The sequence below is a fragment of the Athene noctua genome, chromosome 8 (assembly GCF_965140245.1).
Source record: "Athene noctua chromosome 8, bAthNoc1.hap1.1, whole genome shotgun sequence".
In the NCBI taxonomy this organism is placed as follows: Eukaryota; Metazoa; Chordata; class Aves; order Strigiformes; family Strigidae; genus Athene; species Athene noctua.
The window spans coordinates 21,483,174-21,499,601 of record NC_134044.1 but is presented as its reverse complement, the minus strand read 5'-3'; the positions used below and the strand labels follow the sequence as shown (position 1 = coordinate 21,499,601).

The window sequence follows — 16,428 nt, the reverse complement described above, 5'->3', positions numbered from 1 at the left end:
GTGCTTTTCACTGTTAACACCATAAGAGCTGGTTAATATGTCATTTTTCACGTGTTTTTAAAAAATACTGTTAGGATGAATTTGAGTTACACATCAAAGCTACTTTTTAATACCAGATGACAAGTTTTAATTTAGGTCAAACGTACGATTAAAAAAAAAGGAGACTCTCAGGAATGCTCAGTCGAGTTGTTTGCTGGTTTCAGAACTTGTTGCGTGTTCCAGACAAAGATAAATCAATCAGCTGCTTGCAGCACTCTCCCAGCTTGTTACTGGCTCTGAGATTTTACAGCAAGTTGAGGGAACTTCCTTTTCAAGAGCTTCTGCTTCTTCCTCTCTAGATTTTGCCCTCTTGCCCTTTTACATAAAAATTTTTCAAGTCTGAGCCTGAAATAAAGAAATCAGTGTGGTCAATTTCCAGGTAGCTTGTAACAACCTTAGTGAGCTCACCCACCCAATCAAATAGATGCTCCCAGTGATTAAACTTCAGTATTAATTTGCTTTTGATAAACAAAAAAGCCTGCAAAGCAAATTTTTTTTTTTCCTTCTGCTTTTGAATTCTGCAGAAATTCAACCTCTGGGAAAATCTTAGGTAGGCCACATGTAAAGTTACTTTTACAGTGCAACTTCATAGATAACCAAGTTATTAGGAAATAACTTTAGATCAGAACAGCAAAAAGAAACAGAACAAGCCATAATTTTAAAAAGCCTTATTTTCAGTCTGCTAGCTATAAAACCAACAAAATTACTACTGTTTTTTCCCTTGTAATAAGGAGGACTGAGGAACAGATCAGAAAATAACTTTCTATGTCAAAAAAACCATTTTTACCTGATAAAGCGTTCCACATGAGGTAAGTAATAGAATCTCTTCTTTTTGTATCTTTTGTTCAAGTACCATGGTATTGGCCATTCCTTATATGTGTACCTGTTAAAACCAGATAAAAATGATTACAGAACATACACTTTTTGTCTTCATTCCTGGATTCTACCAGTTATACCTGGTTACAGTACAGTGATAAAGTGGTCTGACCAGTAGATCACAGAGGTTGTACGTGGGTATGTACTTTCTGTTGCTGGCTTGTTTGTAACTACATCTCATACATAGTTCAGCGTCTTTATCTGTAGAGTGGTCTTGCTTTAAAAACAGATGTTTGAAGAGAGCCCAGTACAGTGATTCTTTGCATTTGTATTTCAAAGTTACTCCTTCATAAGAAAAATTTCAAAAGCTGATGTGAACAAACCGTGAAGAGAATTTTGTTTCTACTACCATTTTCTTTTAAATGCCAGTGGTGGAGTGTCATGTCAAGTGCAAGTCTGCCTGAACATAAGTCTTTCCCTCTAAACATAGACTCTATTATTCCTGTTTGGGGTTTCTCTTGCATATGGGCTGCACAGATGGCTTGTGCAGCCTCACCTACAGACTCCAGTGCATCCAGATTGTGTCAGACCTACTACTATGTGCATTGCAGAGTTCCTTTTCATGTTCTCTGCCCCTTCCCTCTGCTTTAACTGGGGACTGCACTTCCAACTATATGGGCAAACCCTTCTCTGCAGACAGCGTTTCCAAGCAGAAAGATCTACAGAAGTCTTATCCCTAGAGGTGTAAATCTAGTGGTTAGTGCATTTAGTATTCTGCTGATTTTTATTTCATGTGTAAGCAAATGGATTATAACTGAAAATTCACCATTATTGCAATGTGTGACCTTCTGTTATCTACACTGTTACTGCAGAGTTGAATAGTGTGTTTCCAGTGCCAATATGATGAGGGTAAAATACTGGTTAATGAAACAGCAGGTCCCACCAGATCCTTCAGCATCATCACGTGAAGTTACAGATTATTGAAAGTATCTAGACAATAAATAATTCTAGAGGTAGAAGCTCCTAAGTTAAATACCTGCCAAGACTCTTAGGAAATTCCAACAGATGTTTATGTGGTCTCATGCAATACTTTGGGTGGCTGTCCCCCAATATGGGGATTTTGTGTTATAACTATGTAAGTCCAGAAGGTTGAACTTGAACAGTATTCCCCAGTTCCTTCCTGTGTTACAGAATAGCTATAGTAACACATCCTCTGAGTACAGGAATCATATTAGTTACACAGAACTAATTTTGTTATAATTAACAGTAGAGTTTACCACTGAATTATTTAGCAACAATTATAACCACATTAAAAAAACCACACCAAAACTCAAGAGGCACTTGAATGCTGACCAGAAAACATGTTTCCTTCTATACAGTATATGCATCCTTTTTTGATTAGATAAGGATTTTCTGGTAAAGAGACATACCACAAGAAAAATTCACACGTATGAAAAAAAAGTTCTCTCTTCCATACCAGTAGGTGCGTCCTAAGAAGTCATGTCTCCACTCGCCAGGTACTGGTTTTTCATGGCCAGTTTGTAAAAGCCTCAAAGCAATTTCCCTTTCTTTGACAACTAAGTCTATATTTTCCATAGACTTTTCTACCTGGAAATAAGAAATAGTTTCAGGATGGGCCAAAAAACAAACACTGACAATTTAAAAGATCTCAAATTAAAATCTAAGGCAAAATTTAAAGGAAAAGCAAAGGTAAAACACACTAGGAATTCCATCATGAGTAATCTCACAGTTGCGGACTGAGTGAAACAGCTGAACTGGCCCTGTGTACTAGAACAGTAAAGAATGGGTGCTCTAAAAACCAAACTTACAAGCAGAACAGATATGAAATAACTAATGGTCTGATATTTCATTAAAGACTAGCTGGCTAATACATAAAGCCAGATCTAATGCTGAAGCACAGAGAGCAAAGAGAAGATATGCTCTATGTATTTCTGTCCGACGGATTGTACTGGCTGTTTGTTATTCTAGTTTTCACTTTGGAGTCTGGTCACAGCCTCAGTAATGCCTGTTGGCTGATTAGAAAGTTGCCTTGACCAAACTACAACACTTGAGGTGAAGGGTTTTAATCAGGTCTGTCTCATAATATTACTTATAACATACGCATTACATATGGCAACATGATAAACACTCTGGGAAGCTGCTAGATTTTGTCTCAGTGCAATAATAGTATTTAACTGGTCCTTGACTTTTACTTTTCTTGGGCTTCAGCCAAAATCAAACAGTCAATTAGTAAGATTTGACTTTTGAAGTGTTGGGGCCACTTGAGTTCCCTCCCAAAACAAGTTCTACTATGATTTGTAATTGCTGGATATGGATGCGTAAGTTGGACTAAGGAGGAAATACTGTTCAGAATGGGAATCACAAAATACAGTTGAGAGACCATATTAGGATAAATTAGAACAAGATATACTAGGAGATCCAGACGACAGTTTTATATTGTCTCTTCCCTAATTTATAACTACATTGATGAAATGACAAGAGTAGGAGACCAAATAAATCCATGTCTGACACAAAAGAGACCATAATGCAGCTGCAGATATATGTGATGGCAAATAATAGTTAATTATTATCCATACAAAGAAACTCAGATTAACAGTGTAAAGGTCAGACTTTTCCCAAATTAATTTGGATAAATAGGGAGGTATCTGAGAATATCTCTCCCATTTAACATTAGAGTATTAACTGGCCAGTGAAAGTGTAAATTTTCATCTGTGAGACATAAGCATAGAGATAGCAGTCGATTTATAATTAAATGAAGTTTTCAATGGTAAAGATACTGAGGAAAGAATTTAATAAATTAGTGGCAGAATTGCAATAATGCAAAAGGAAGGAATGACGAAAGTGAGAACAATAAAGATCCAAAGGGCACAAGTTTGGAGAAGACAGTGTCAGGGAAGCAGATAAAACAAGTTTGTGGAGAGTAAAGATAGAGATAATGTTGCAGTTTTACCAGGAAGTTTCTAGAAATCCTCTAATGCAGTGTCAGGGCATGAAGATGGCAAAATATTTCTTAACACTGTGTAACAAGTGGAAAGGCCTTTTTCCCCACTATGTTGCTTGAGCACAGTGTTCGTGCTCATACTAAAATCAGGGAAATAATTTTTAAAATGGTCTTTAACAAGTTTACAAACATTTCACCTTTCACTCAGCAGTTTTACTTAGTTGTATTTTTAGCTAGTATGAAAAAGTTACCTTTTCTAATCGTTCTGGACTTGGCATAGGCCTGATTTGTCGTTTCGATTCTTGCTCTAAAGTTAAAAGCATGTTTTTTTCCTTCAGTAGGACATACCTAGATCAGAAAGCATAATATTTCAAAAACAATTTCTGGATGCATTAGAAATTATTCACTCACTACCCTGCTGGATAGAGCACAATTGTTCAACCTATAATCCCATATCCTATACCTGCTAGCTTCATATAAAGAAGCAAAAAGATAATGACCAACTGGAGAAAGCCCAGCAGAAATGGGGAAAGTACTAGTTTATCCCTGGCACAGGTTGCCTAGAGCGGTGATACAATCTCCAGCCCCATCAGAGGTCACTTACATTCAAGTCCATCAAGGCTCAAACTCGGGCCTCTCCACACAAAACCTGAACTCTTTGTACTGGGCACAACTATCACACAAGCACCTGCACTACAGCTTTCATATTCTGGGAAGTATCAGAACTGGGGCTGTTCCAAGCCCAAAGCAGGCTTACACATGCAGAGCTGTATGGCAGACTAAATTTACTGGCTAGTAAGTTCACTAGCCACATTTTAATAAAACATGCAGAGCTGCTTTGAAAGAAGAGAAGCCACTTCACTAAAACTTACCAAAGTTTGTGCAGGTCTTCACTACTCTTGCCCCTTAACTGCTTTATATTCCATGCATCCCCTGTAAAAAACAAAAACAAAAACTTTAATAGAACAAAGTTCTCTTACTCTGAAAAACAGTGCTTCTATTAGCAGGCTCAGCTGACTCCAAAGAACAAGGATCACTTTTAAAAAAAAATACTACCTCTTGGAAAGCTTTCCTTGTGGATATTCAGCTTTTCTTTGGATATACAAATATATTAAAAAGGCAACAGCATGTACTGTTTATTTGTGTTTGTAAAAGGCTGGGAACAGGGAAAGCTATAAGATGAATCTTACATTGAAATGGTTTTCTTCCACGGTACTGTATATTTCATCAAATAACATCTCTTCTGTGATACACTCACTTAAGAGCAAAGCAGAGGATTTACATCAAAATATTTTGCTGCATAATAGCTATTTGCTTTCATAAACACAGAACACAGAAAAAATAAATTAACAGGCAAAAAATGTGCAAGTATAGGTATGTACATACATATATAAAAGAAGTTTTACATAGCTATGAATATTGTTGGACTGGATGATCTTCTTTTCCAACCTAGACAATTCTGTGATTCTGTGAATACTTCCTATAATGCAAAAGAATAGGTCAGATTTCAGTTGAGCACAAGTGGCTCAAAGATCACTATCAGAAATGCTAAATGTAACTCACCAGACTTTACTGTTTTTTCTCCCCAGTTTCCTGGATCATCAAAAAACTCCTCCAGACCTTTCCGGGACAAAGTAGTGTGCAGAAGCTTCAACTGATGAAGGGGCTCAACTTTTGCTAGGTTCTTGTGGAATAGATTCAATCTGCATAAATATTTAAGGGGAAAATACATAGGAAAAATAATATTCAGCTAAATGAGAATGTTTCTTTAATTCATAAAGGCCCAGGTCCCACAGACAGATGAATACCACAGTCTAGGGGGAAGGGGCACAGGTTCAGTTCCTTCATTAAAAAGTTATCTCAGTGTGGTTTCTACCTCTGGTCTCATCTAATTATAATTTATTTATACTCAGAGATAAACAACAATTTGAAAATTAAAATAAAAAAGTTTGAGCTACACTGTACAAGAATACATTCTCCTATGCTGACTTTAACTAAATGTCAAAAGCAGTAAACACACAGTATAAGCACAAAAAGACCCAGGCTGGAATCACACACTGGTTTGGGTTGGAAGGGATCTTAAAGCCCATCCAGTCCCAACCCCCCTGCCATGGGCAGGGCCACCTTCCACTAGCCCAGGTTGCCCAAAGCCCCGTCCAACCTGGCCTTGAACCCTTCCAGGGAGGGGGCAGCCACAGCTTCTCTGGGCAACCTGTGCCAGGGCCTCACCACCCTCACAGGGAAGAGCTGCTTCCTTATGTCTAACCTAAGTTTCTCAGTTTAAAACCACTACCCCTCATCCTATCCCTACACCCCCTGATCAAGAGTCCCTCCCCACCTTTCCTGTAGTCCCTTCCAGTCCTGGAAGGCCACTCTAAGGTCTCCCCGCAGCCTTCTCCAGGCTGAACACCCCCAACTCTCTCAGCCTGTCCTCACAGGGGGTGCTCCAGCCCATCAACCACCTTTGTGGCTTCCTCTGGACTCACTCCAGCAGGTCCGTGTCCTGATGTTGGTGCCCCCAGAGCTGGACACAGCATTGCAGGGGGGGTCTCAGGAGAGCGGACTAGAGGGGGAGAATCCCCTCCCTCGCCCTGCTGCCCACACTGCTCTGGATGCAGTCCAGGACACGGTTGGCTTTCTGGGCTGTGAGCACACATTGCTGGCTCATAGTCAGTTTTCCACCACTAACACCCTCAAGCCCTTCTCCTCAGGGCTGCTCTCAATCCACTCCTCGCCCAGCCTGGATCTGTGCTTAGGATTGCCCTGACCCATGTGCAGGACCTTGCACTTGGTCGTGTTGAGTTTCATCAGGTTTGCACAGAAAGCATAACGACTGCAAAACAGGGCAACGCTTCATATTACGCTTACACAACGCCCTACAATATAAGACACTCTGCACCCCTCAGCCGAGGCTTCAGAAGCCAGGACACCGCACAGCCTGCCTCCCGCCGAACGCGAAGGCCGCGAAAGGCCACTCTCCTCCCTCCCGGGAATCGCGCTACGGCCCGCAACACGCCGCATCTCCCCCCCAGCCGACTCCCGAGCCTCAGTCTCCCCCGCCCCGGCGCCTACCCGGGGAGACCGGCAGCCACCGAGCCCGGCCGCGCTCCTGACAGCCGCAGCACCCCCGTGAAGCGCCGGCACAGAGCGCTCACCGCCCCGGCGGCCGCCATGACCCCGCCGCCCCTCCCACAATGCCTGGCGCCGCGGACGGCGTCCCGCGAGGTCACCGGAAGGAGAGTGAAGCTTTGCCCTTTTCCAAAATGGCGGCGCCTAGCTTCACCCCCGCCGCGGAGAGCGGCGCCCCCGGCCCCGCCCCCGTGCCAGTTCCAGCTATGGCGGCCATGAGCCTGCTGCTCCGGGCGGCGGCGGTGTGGGGAGCGCGGCGGGCAGCGAGCGGCACTCGCCTTCCCGGGCTCGCGGGGGCCGCCCGCCTCCCCGGCACCGTCGGTAGGGCCTGGGCGGCGGGAATGAGGGGGGCCGGGCCTGCCGGGGGCGAGGTGACCTTGGTGAGCGGCGGAGAGCTGCCCTCCTGAGGGAGAAGGGCGCGGGAGGCCGCGGGGCCGCCGCCTCAGGGAGGTTCGCCCGCCTCGGGCGGTGCCAGGCGGAGGCCGCGTCTCGACGGCACCGGGGACCGGGGGGCTCCGTCTCGGCTCCCCGGGTGAGGGCGGGTGCTGGAATGGGGCCCTTCCCCGCTGCCGTGGCGCTGGGGCAGGAACAGGGAGCCGGGCGGCGGTGGTTTTCCTTGGCTGGGCAGGTGTAGGAGATGGGTTCAACGTGCAGGAAAACCCCTCGGAGGGTGGAACGTGTATCTCCGTTCCTCTGAGAAATCACATTTCTTGGGTAGAATATGGGTTAAAATTGGCAGGAGGCCAAGCTTCCCAACATACTGATCTGTGAATTTATTTCGCCCTGTATAATGACATTCAGTGATTTTTGTTGTTGTGACTTACAGGTAGAAGTAGATCTGTGTCTAAACTTAGAAGAAAAGTAGGTTCATTCTAGCAAAATAGGAAATTAGTTCAGGTAGGTTTTTAGGAACATTGATATCCTCCAGAAAACCAACTTGTAACTACTCAGCTACTACTGTACACTTTTTTTTTTTTTTCGACAAGTATTGACCTTGTCCTGGCACAATTACTAAAGGGAGAAAAAACTATAATACTTTGGTTCGATTTTCAGCTCCAGTACGACACAGCAGCGACCATGGGAAGAGAATGTTTATTATCAAGGCAACAAGTTTTTATGATACTCGATTTCTGAGATTGTTGGTGAGTTAAAAGCAAATTAATTACATTCAGCATAACACATCCCTTGCAGAGGGTGTAAGTATGTCTAAATTACAATTTTCTATATTGTTTATATGACATCTAAAATACAGGTGGCACTATTCACATAAATGAGAATTTCCTGTCCTCCTCCTAAATAATTTTTTGTGTCTGTTGAAAAATCGGGGCCAGACGAAGTAAAAAGATTGGCTAAATGGCAAAGATGGTGGTAGGTACTTAAATTGATGCTGTAGTAGCATTCTTAAATTATGTGTCTGTTATTATATGCATAACCTACAAATGCTTTCTGCATCCTTCTTTTTAAAAATGTATTAGGTTACTCTTCTGCAGGGTTTGCCTTCAGTTTCCTAAACCACTAACACCAGAGATTAGATTTAGGAAGCCTGACCTGAGTTTGACCCCTAAAAAGCTAGGTTTCGGATAAAGTTTATTATGACAGGTAACAGCTGACTTGATACAACTCCCTTCCTGCGATCAGGTTTCCTTTATCTGGCTTCGCCAGTTCCCCAAGACAGCAGTGGTTGTATTCATGTTGGATTATATTCCATTGGCATTAACGCCTCGTTACAGTTAAATACTGAAGCCAATCATCGCAAGGTGCTGAGACATCCTTCAGGGACAGCACTACTCTTTGCTTCTGCACAGACTGACCTCCCTGGGAGACTGAAACCTGAACTAAACAGGCTCATGGACTGACACAGCATTGCTGTTTCTGTATTCTAGTTTGTTAATTAACTCATTTTAAGCAGCAATATATGTCTTTACATACAGCATCCCTATCTAGCCTGTGAATGCAAATCTAAGAATTACTGGCTGTTACATCACTTTAAGACTGACCTCATCTCAATTTTGTCAGCTTTTGAGTTTCACATACTGTTTCTTTTTTTTTTAATCCCCTATACAGAGATTCTATGTATTTCTGACGGCAGTACCAGCAGCTCTATTCATAACATGTGTCAACATCTTCATTGGTGAGTGCTCTGTCACGACTAAGCTCAGTACACAAGTCAAAATTATTAAATGGAAATTAAGCATGCTGGATAGAAAAGAGATCTTTTGAGGCTTGCTCTTTGGAAGGCCATGGAATAGGCCTAACAGTTACAGTAATATCGTACAAGTACATAGAAGATGTTTCTAGTATTTTTATTTATCTGTAGTTGTTGCTTTTTTTTTTAAGCTTTCCACAGTTTTAAAAATGGAAAAATTCCATCTTTTGACAGTCTTTCAAACATCAGTGAGGCTTAGTGAACAGTTCTGTATTTACATGAGGAGTCTGTATTACCTTGGTTTACGTACTTCTTTAAGAAGGCTACATACACTGTCACTGTCATTTTTCATGTAGCAAAAAAGCCAAAATTCTGCTTGACAGTACATATATCTACTACTGTTATAATACGGAATTAAAAGAGAAATTAGGAAAAATCCATGCTTTCAGCTCGTATACTTTAAAGGGCATTTCTGTGGACCTCATCTTAGTTATTTCTTATGCATAGCTGCTAATTTTGCTCTTTTGTTGTGTGTCTTAAAGTCTGTGAGCTAGATATATGCAGCGTGAGTCTAATTTTTGCAAGTCTAAAATTGCAAGTCTAATTTTTCTGAATAGAGCTCAGCTTGAGGGATTAAGTACTCTCCATGTGAAATAATGATCTTTTCCTAATGTGAAAGGCAGAATAAAAGGTACTTAAAAAAAACCCAATAAACCCCAAACTTGAATTAAATGTTCCTCCCCTCCTTTCTTTGTCAGGTGAAGCTGAACTTGCAGAGATTCCCGAAGGTTATACACCAGACTACTGGGAATACTACAAAGTGAGTGTAGCATGTAAAGGGTAGTATGTTAGGGGCAGCTTTCCTCTTGATATTTTTGGGAGCAAAATGTGTGGAGTATGATAATAAGGATGCCCATATCCCAGCCATTGGGTATCAGTGTAGTAGAACTCAAACTGTGCAATTATGATTTTGGTAAACTTGCTTTTTTTCAGCTTTATGGGACATTCATGTTGCTGTAGGAAATCTTTTTATTGACACAAGTAGATGGAAACGATCTGTAAATGTATGCAAGTCAACTGCTGAAGCTATATGCCAAAAATTCTTTTATAATATTCCTAAATAGTAAGAACAGTCTTATGTTGCCCAGAAGCTGTGGCTGCCCCCTCCCTGGAAGGGTTCAAGGCCAGGTTGGACGGGGCTTTGGGCAACCTGGGCTAGTGGAAGGTGGCCCTGCCCATGGCAGGGGGTTGGGACTGGATGGGCTTTAAGGTCCCTTCCAACCCAAACCATTCTATGATTCTCTTTATTCTTAGCGTGCAGTTTTTGTCTTTGCTTTTTGCTCTGGAACTACAACATTTTAAGACACTGGAGTTTAAAGTGACATTACTTTGGTTTGTACTGTTCTCTAACGTTGCTTCAAAGTCCCAACATCACACATGCTTTTATATCTAGAACTGAAGATTTTTGTAGTCAGAAACTGAAGACTATGCTTTCTTCATTTCATTTTATTAAAATTACTGCCTGGCTTCTTGCTGCAAACACTTTTGTGGTTTTGATAGGAAATAATTTAATTCAGCAATACTATTGACTGTTTCAACTCATTTAGACTTTTGTTCCTATTGAAATGACCTCTGTGTGGAAGCAAAACTTTAAAATGTTACCAATTACGGTAAGAGGTTTGGAGTCTGTTTCTGTGATTACAGTGGCAGTTTAAGGAACTTTACAACAGAATATAAATCACATCTTCTGTGAACTTTTAGTTTTGCCACAGAATAGTCATCTGCAGGTTATCTTGCCATTAAAAATGGCAGAAGAAATAGAGCTTTTTAGGGTTCTGATCTTAGAAATAGTTGAGCATGTTTTTAACTTTACTACTATGGTTTGAATAGCAACAAACTGTGGTTTGAATAGCAACACCCATAGTGTTGGTGACCTGTTTTCAGGACTGGGAACATGCAAAATGATTTAGTTAAGATGACACTTGTGCTTGGAAATTGCATGAATAACCTCTGCTTTTACATTTGCCAGCACCCTATAACTCGCTGGATAGCTCGTTACTTACTTGACCCCCCTGAAAAGGACTATGAGAAACAGATGGCTTTGCTTGATGTTGAAGCGAGGAAAACCCAAATGAGGTATGTTATGTAGTTGAGGGTTCTAAAATACTGATACATACTGTAGTTGTCTCTCGTTTTGCTTAACATACTGAGTTGGGTGCTGACATGGTTATTCATGTATCACTTGACCCTGAGTGCTTGCTGCACTGTCTGGCGGCAGAGTGGAAGTTAGGGTACCTGCAGTCCCTGCCTTCTCAGTACTAAGCCTGCCAGGACTGGAATGATCCAAGGGCAGTCTTGTAAAACAACAGGTTCTCTTCAAAACAGTTCACGTTTAAAAAGGCGTAGCTCTGTCTTCCTGAGCCAGGAAACGGACAACTCTTTTTGCCTCTGCTAATGCTCACAGCTTAACTAAGTAGCTAAATGACCGTCCGTTCACAGGACTTACCAAGTTCCTTGTTGCTGTTGAAAATGTTGTGGGCAGCAACGACATTGTTGTATTGAGTTTATTCTATATTTACTCAGAGTAAACTGTGGCAGTAGAAGAAATTCTGAGTTCCACAAACTGCTGCTATTGGGACCAAGAGAGCATAGCTCCTTCTATCATCACATTTACTTCTGATTTTCTTGCTCCTATTCATTTTTAGTTGAAAGCTGTATTAAAGCTGCTTATCTCCTTACTAGGCAAGAACCTGTGACAGAACTGCAAGTATTTTTATTACTCTTCTGAGATGACTTGCTGAAAAAAATTGAAATAGAAGGATGTAATAGCTCGTTTTAGTTGAATCCTTATATTTTGGTATTACCTGTGTTTCAGTAACATTTATAAACCACAGATGCTAAACTCGTTGCTGTTGTAATGCCCTGATGTTAAACATCGATGTACGTATGATCAGAACCAATAAACTTCATGTTAAATGTTTCTGTTGCTCTGGGTTTTTTTTTTAGGCTGATGGAGTTGGAGGCACGCAGACTGATGAGACAGAGGGGAGATGGACCTTGGTACCATTATGAAACACCTGATAAAAATCTTGTTGACAATTCTATGAAATCCACGCCTGACAATTAAACAATTTAAAGATAGTATGCATGGTCTTAAATGCATACGGAGAAATTGTAACTGAGCTATGTAATATACATCCTTCTGTTTAATGATGGAAATGAATAAAAATAAATAATGTTTGTGTTGATTCCAATAATTGAAAGAAACTGTGTGGCAGCTCAGCTCACAGAGCTGTTAAAGTTGTTAATCAGAGAAAATGCCTTATGTCAGTTGCCAACAATTACTCCTTTTCTCCAGAACATCAATGCAGAATGGGCTTTGTGACCTGGTATGTGAAACAAGTTGGAAATAATGGTCTTCACTGTGTGATTTCTAGTATTTAAAGTTTTAAATGAAAGGTACAGGAAACTGTAAGGCTTTTTTTTCTTTCACAATGCCTTGTGTCAAATACTTTGCAGAAGATGAATGAAGTAAGAAAAATACCTTCAGATCTTTGGAATATGAGGATTATATCTACCACTTTGGACAAATTCTTTCTCATTACTTGTAGTCAAACTCATCTTTCACTATTTTCCCCAACTTGCATATAGTTCAACATCTATCATTTTCTCTGCATTATCTCTAAAGTTTCTCTCTTTAGATATCTGTTAATAGTCTAAGTTAATAATATAGTTAATAATCTGATAGTGTCAGCCATGCTGCTCTCCCTTTATTAGTTTTGTCAAGAGTGTTCAACTTTTTTCTTCTTGTGTATGCGTATTTATGCTTGTCTGCGCTTTCATTTTCTCCAGTCTCACCTCCTATATAGTCTGTGTCTGTAAGACTTCTTAAGCAGACTCAAAAAACCAAAAAAAACCAAACCAAAATAAAAAGATGACTGTGTGCATCCTTCTGAACTGGACAATTCTCTGCGTAAATCATCCAAAAAGTGTCTCTGCAGTATCTTTCTCCATCGCTCTGGGGGGTTTTGTTTGGTTGTTTTTTTAATGGTTTGTTTTTAAATGAGGTTTAAAAGCATAACAAGTACTTTTGCTATGATACATCCTTCTTATTCTAGATGGTAGTAGATCTGAAGTGGAGCTACATACTCTTCACTGATGAAAACAGTCAGTGCTCAGTAATATGTTAGTACTTCAGAAAACTCAGTGAGGGGAACCTACCATTGTCACATAATTTTTAAGGTTTAAATATCTAGTGACATGGAGAACTGCATGCCATGTAGGTGTGGGGAGGATAGTCTTTAAAATTAATTTTAACAAGGCTTTGGTTTTATTACCTTGATGTGTTTTCAGAAGGCAGAATTAAGACAAAGACATGCCTAGACCTATGACTTACCTACACTGTCAGATGTAGGAGTAGAAAGCAAAGGAAAAGCTTTTAAACGTTACAAAGTGAGTGGTGCATATAAATTCACATTTCAGTGATTTTTTAGGGGATTTTATAAGCCTAAATCTTTTGTGTGCTCTTGAAAATACCCTCACAGTTCCTAGGCTAAAGTCTGTGCTCCATCGTGTAAAATTTCTCATGAGAGGGAAGAACCTCAGTGGACAGATACTAAACTATTTGCCCAGTAACTGCTGTATATCTAACATTTTTTGTAATATATTCAAGTTATTGATATCGTTAGAGAGCTTTCTACTTCCTGTAATAGGTTGAGTAAGACAACCGAATTTGGAGATGAAAAGGGTAAACCTTTCTGGTAACATTTAGGATAACTCAAAGTCTTCTTTTCCAGGGTGAAATGGAATTTAAAAAGCAAACCAAAAGAGTTTATATAAAAACTTAAGCGGAACTGTGCCATGCAACCGTTAATCACCAAGACCGAGTTAAGAAATACATAAGGTGAATAAGACAAGTTGCACCTGAGGACATCCACACACAAACCTGCCATGCATTTTCAGGGCTGTACAGCTGGTTTTCTACATCACTTTTGACAACTCCATAGGGAGTGTCGAGGGTACTCTCTGGCGGATAACTGCCACTAGAGGGATGTGTTTCCTCAGGTTCTGCCGGCCGTGGTACTCCTCCGGTTTTAAATGCCTCAAGAGAGTGATGGAAAGTGCCTCTTACAGCTTGTGACCCTAACCTATCTGCCCATATTCAAAATTCCCACTTTCTTAAGGAAAGCAGCCCAAGTGCTTTAGTAACCCCTGACCATCCTGTGGTTTCAAGATGTTAAAACACAAATTTCTTTCTTTACATTAAGCAACATTGCACAGATTATTTTAAGCAAAGACCGCCTCGTTTGCTGTTTCCTGGCACTGCCAAATGTTAGAAAGACTCTGATTGACTTTGTATCAGTGCTTTGACTTGTCCTTTTTGTTTGAGTCAATCTCTCAGGTTAGATGGCCTACAAGTCTTATTATGGCTCTCGTTTATAAATGCTGAGTTAATCACACTGAGAAGCCATTAAAAAGGCACAAAGTCTTCTCAGGTAAAATAAATCTCTCTGGTGCCCCTGTATTAATTTGTGTTTTTCATCCATCATCTAACAATGCTCACAAGTCTTGGATGTAATGTCTGTTCTTGAGTAAGTCTAAGGCCATTTCACTGACATCGTATTTTGCCCTCAATATTTCACATTGTTCCCAACACTCTATTTTTTTGCTAGAAAAATTGCTGAGAACAGACTGCACTGGTCTGCTCACTCACAGCCTGTTTCTTTGTAGATGGATACAAACTTATTTTTCAACTCTGTTGTTAATTGAGATTTTACGAGAACCACCTATCAAAACTTTCATTTTTGAGGTAAAAGGTGGTTCTAGCAAAGGTCACGTCACCAGTTTGGAAGTGACCAATGAATCATTGAATATAATGTGGACTACGGGTGGGAGGCTATACATCTAATTATATATCTTCGTTTTAAACGGATCAGACATTTCTTTAATCCTGCTGCTGTCAGGCATAGGGAATAGTTTGAGAAAAATATGAGAAAAATACTATTTCAGTAATTTTTTCCAACAAAGTTACTTCACTCTGTAGCTCCTTCCCCTAACAGTATTCTTCCGAAGTGAAAAGCAAAAACACAGCCAACGCCACGAAAGGTCATTTTAAGCTAAAAGTACTGTCTATCCACACAGGAAAACTGGGTTTGGCTCCTGGCGCCGTCCCAGGCTGGGCACCAGCACCCCAGCAGCTCGCCCCCCCTTTCCTGCGCGCCGCGCCCGGCTGCCAACCTCCTGTGAGGCGGCGGGGTCGGGGGCACTGTCCCGCCGCGCAGGGCCTTCATCGCTAAATCCCTGCGGTTAGGAATTTATAGGTACGTATGTTGTATTTAATTTCTTAGAAAGTAAATAAAATAGCCTGTAGCAGCGGGTCACTGGCCAAAGGGAAACCTGCTCCGACCCACCCGGGGAGACCAGGAGAGGCGCTCCCGGCGCTCCCCTCACGGAGACGCAGGTTCTCTGGTAAAACGCGTGAAGGAGCGTGCGCGGCCCTTCTCCCGCCCCGCCTGCGAGCCCACCCCGCCGGGGGAGCCGCGGCCCCTCCGGCTGCGCCCGGGACTCGGCGGGGCGGATGGCGGGGGGGAAGCGGCCGCCGCCTAACGGTCGCCCGTGGCGGGAATGGCCCCCGGGGAGCGGCCCCGCGGCCCCCCCGCCGGCTCCTCCCGTGGGGTGGCGGTAGCCGGGGGCCGCCGGGCACGGCACGGCCCGCCCCCGCCGCCCTGCCCCTCCCTCCCGCCCTCGCCGGGACCCCCGAGTGCCGCCGCCGCAGCTGGTGCCGCTCCCGCTGCCATTGGATTAAAATAGCATCTTCCCTCCCCCTCACCTCCCCTCCCTCGGGCCCGGCTCCCGCCGCCGCGCCCTGCCCCGGGCCCGGCTGCCCTCCGCCTCCATCGCCCTCGCGTCGCCCGCTCGCCGCCGCCGCCCGCCCGCCCGGCCGGAGGGAGGGAGGGAGGCAGCATGCAGCGGGCCGCGCTCTTCAGCGGCGGCGATGCGCAGATGGCCGCCGGGGACCTGGGCGAGCTGCTCGTCCCCTACATGCCCACGATCCGGGTGCCCAAGTCAGGGGACCGGGTCTACAAGACGGAGTGTGCCTTCTCCTACGACTCGCCTGTGAGTGCAGCGAAGCCGCCCCCCGGCTGCCTCCGCTCCCCCTCCCCGCCGCGGGGCCGCCGACCTGCCCTCCGCCGGCGCCCTGCGGCAAACGCGCCCCTCCTGCGGCCCCTTCCCCGCTGCGCCCCCCGCGCCGAGGGCAGCCCCTCGCCCTCTCCCCGGCCGCTGCCCCCCCTCAGGATTCAGAATCTCGCCGTGCGCCAGCCCGCCCGCCGCCACC

At 43.1% G+C, this 16,428-nt stretch overlaps 3 protein-coding genes across 5 annotated transcripts in view; 2 read left to right on the top strand and 1 right to left on the bottom strand.

Moving 5' to 3' along the window:
* Nucleotides 1–80: 80 nt before the first annotated feature.
* On the bottom strand, nt 81–7,002 carry MRPL47 (mitochondrial ribosomal protein L47). The gene is made up of 7 exons (XM_074912347.1): nt 6,890–7,002; nt 5,381–5,520; nt 4,690–4,750; nt 4,069–4,165; nt 2,333–2,463; nt 827–922; nt 81–384 (listed from the first exon to the last, which is right to left on the bottom strand). The coding sequence occupies exons 1-7, from the start codon at nt 6,988–6,990 to the stop codon at nt 267–269; spliced, it is 744 nt and encodes a 247-aa protein (XP_074768448.1). The 5' UTR covers nt 6,991–7,002; the 3' UTR covers nt 81–266.
* A 107-nt stretch (nt 7,003–7,109) lies between these two features.
* Nucleotides 7,110–13,049, top strand: NDUFB5 (NADH:ubiquinone oxidoreductase subunit B5). The gene is made up of 6 exons (XM_074912348.1): nt 7,110–7,267; nt 8,000–8,088; nt 9,011–9,077; nt 9,851–9,912; nt 11,122–11,228; nt 12,099–13,049. Exons 1-6 carry the CDS (start codon nt 7,153–7,155, stop codon nt 12,217–12,219), a joined length of 561 nt encoding a protein of 186 aa, XP_074768449.1. The 5' UTR covers nt 7,110–7,152; the 3' UTR covers nt 12,220–13,049.
* Nucleotides 13,050–15,962: 2,913 nt separating this feature from the next.
* USP13 (ubiquitin specific peptidase 13) overlaps nt 15,963–16,428 on the top strand; it is a 56,009-nt gene continuing 55,543 nt past the window's right edge. For 2 of the 3 annotated variants that reach the window (XM_074911774.1, XM_074911773.1), the window contains exon 1: nt 15,964–16,208. In XM_074911774.1, the coding sequence (XP_074767875.1) occupies nt 16,056–16,208 (153 nt within the window). In that variant the 5' untranslated portion in view covers nt 15,964–16,055. Of the gene's footprint in view, nt 16,209–16,428 lie in introns of all 3 variants that reach the window. The other variant, XM_074911775.1, reaches the window with a different exon arrangement.

Coding starts and splice junctions, on each gene's coding strand:
- MRPL47 (XM_074912347.1), bottom strand. CDS start 6,990: ATGGCGGCCGCCGGGGCGGTGAGCGCTCTGTGCCGGCGCTTCACGGGG. Junction 4,751..5,380: donor AGAAAAAACAGTAAAGTCTG/GTGAGTTACATT, acceptor TGTTTTTTACAG/GGGATGCATGGAATATAAAG. Junction 2,464..4,068: donor GTCCAGAACGATTAGAAAAG/GTAACTTTTTCA, acceptor TCTTATTTCCAG/GTAGAAAAGTCTATGGAAAA.
- NDUFB5 (XM_074912348.1), top strand. CDS start 7,153: ATGGCGGCCATGAGCCTGCTGCTCCGGGCGGCGGCGGTGTGGGGAGCG. Junction 8,089..9,010: donor CTCGATTTCTGAGATTGTTG/GTGAGTTAAAAG, acceptor TCCCCTATACAG/AGATTCTATGTATTTCTGAC. Junction 9,078..9,850: donor ATGTGTCAACATCTTCATTG/GTGAGTGCTCTG, acceptor TTTCTTTGTCAG/GTGAAGCTGAACTTGCAGAG.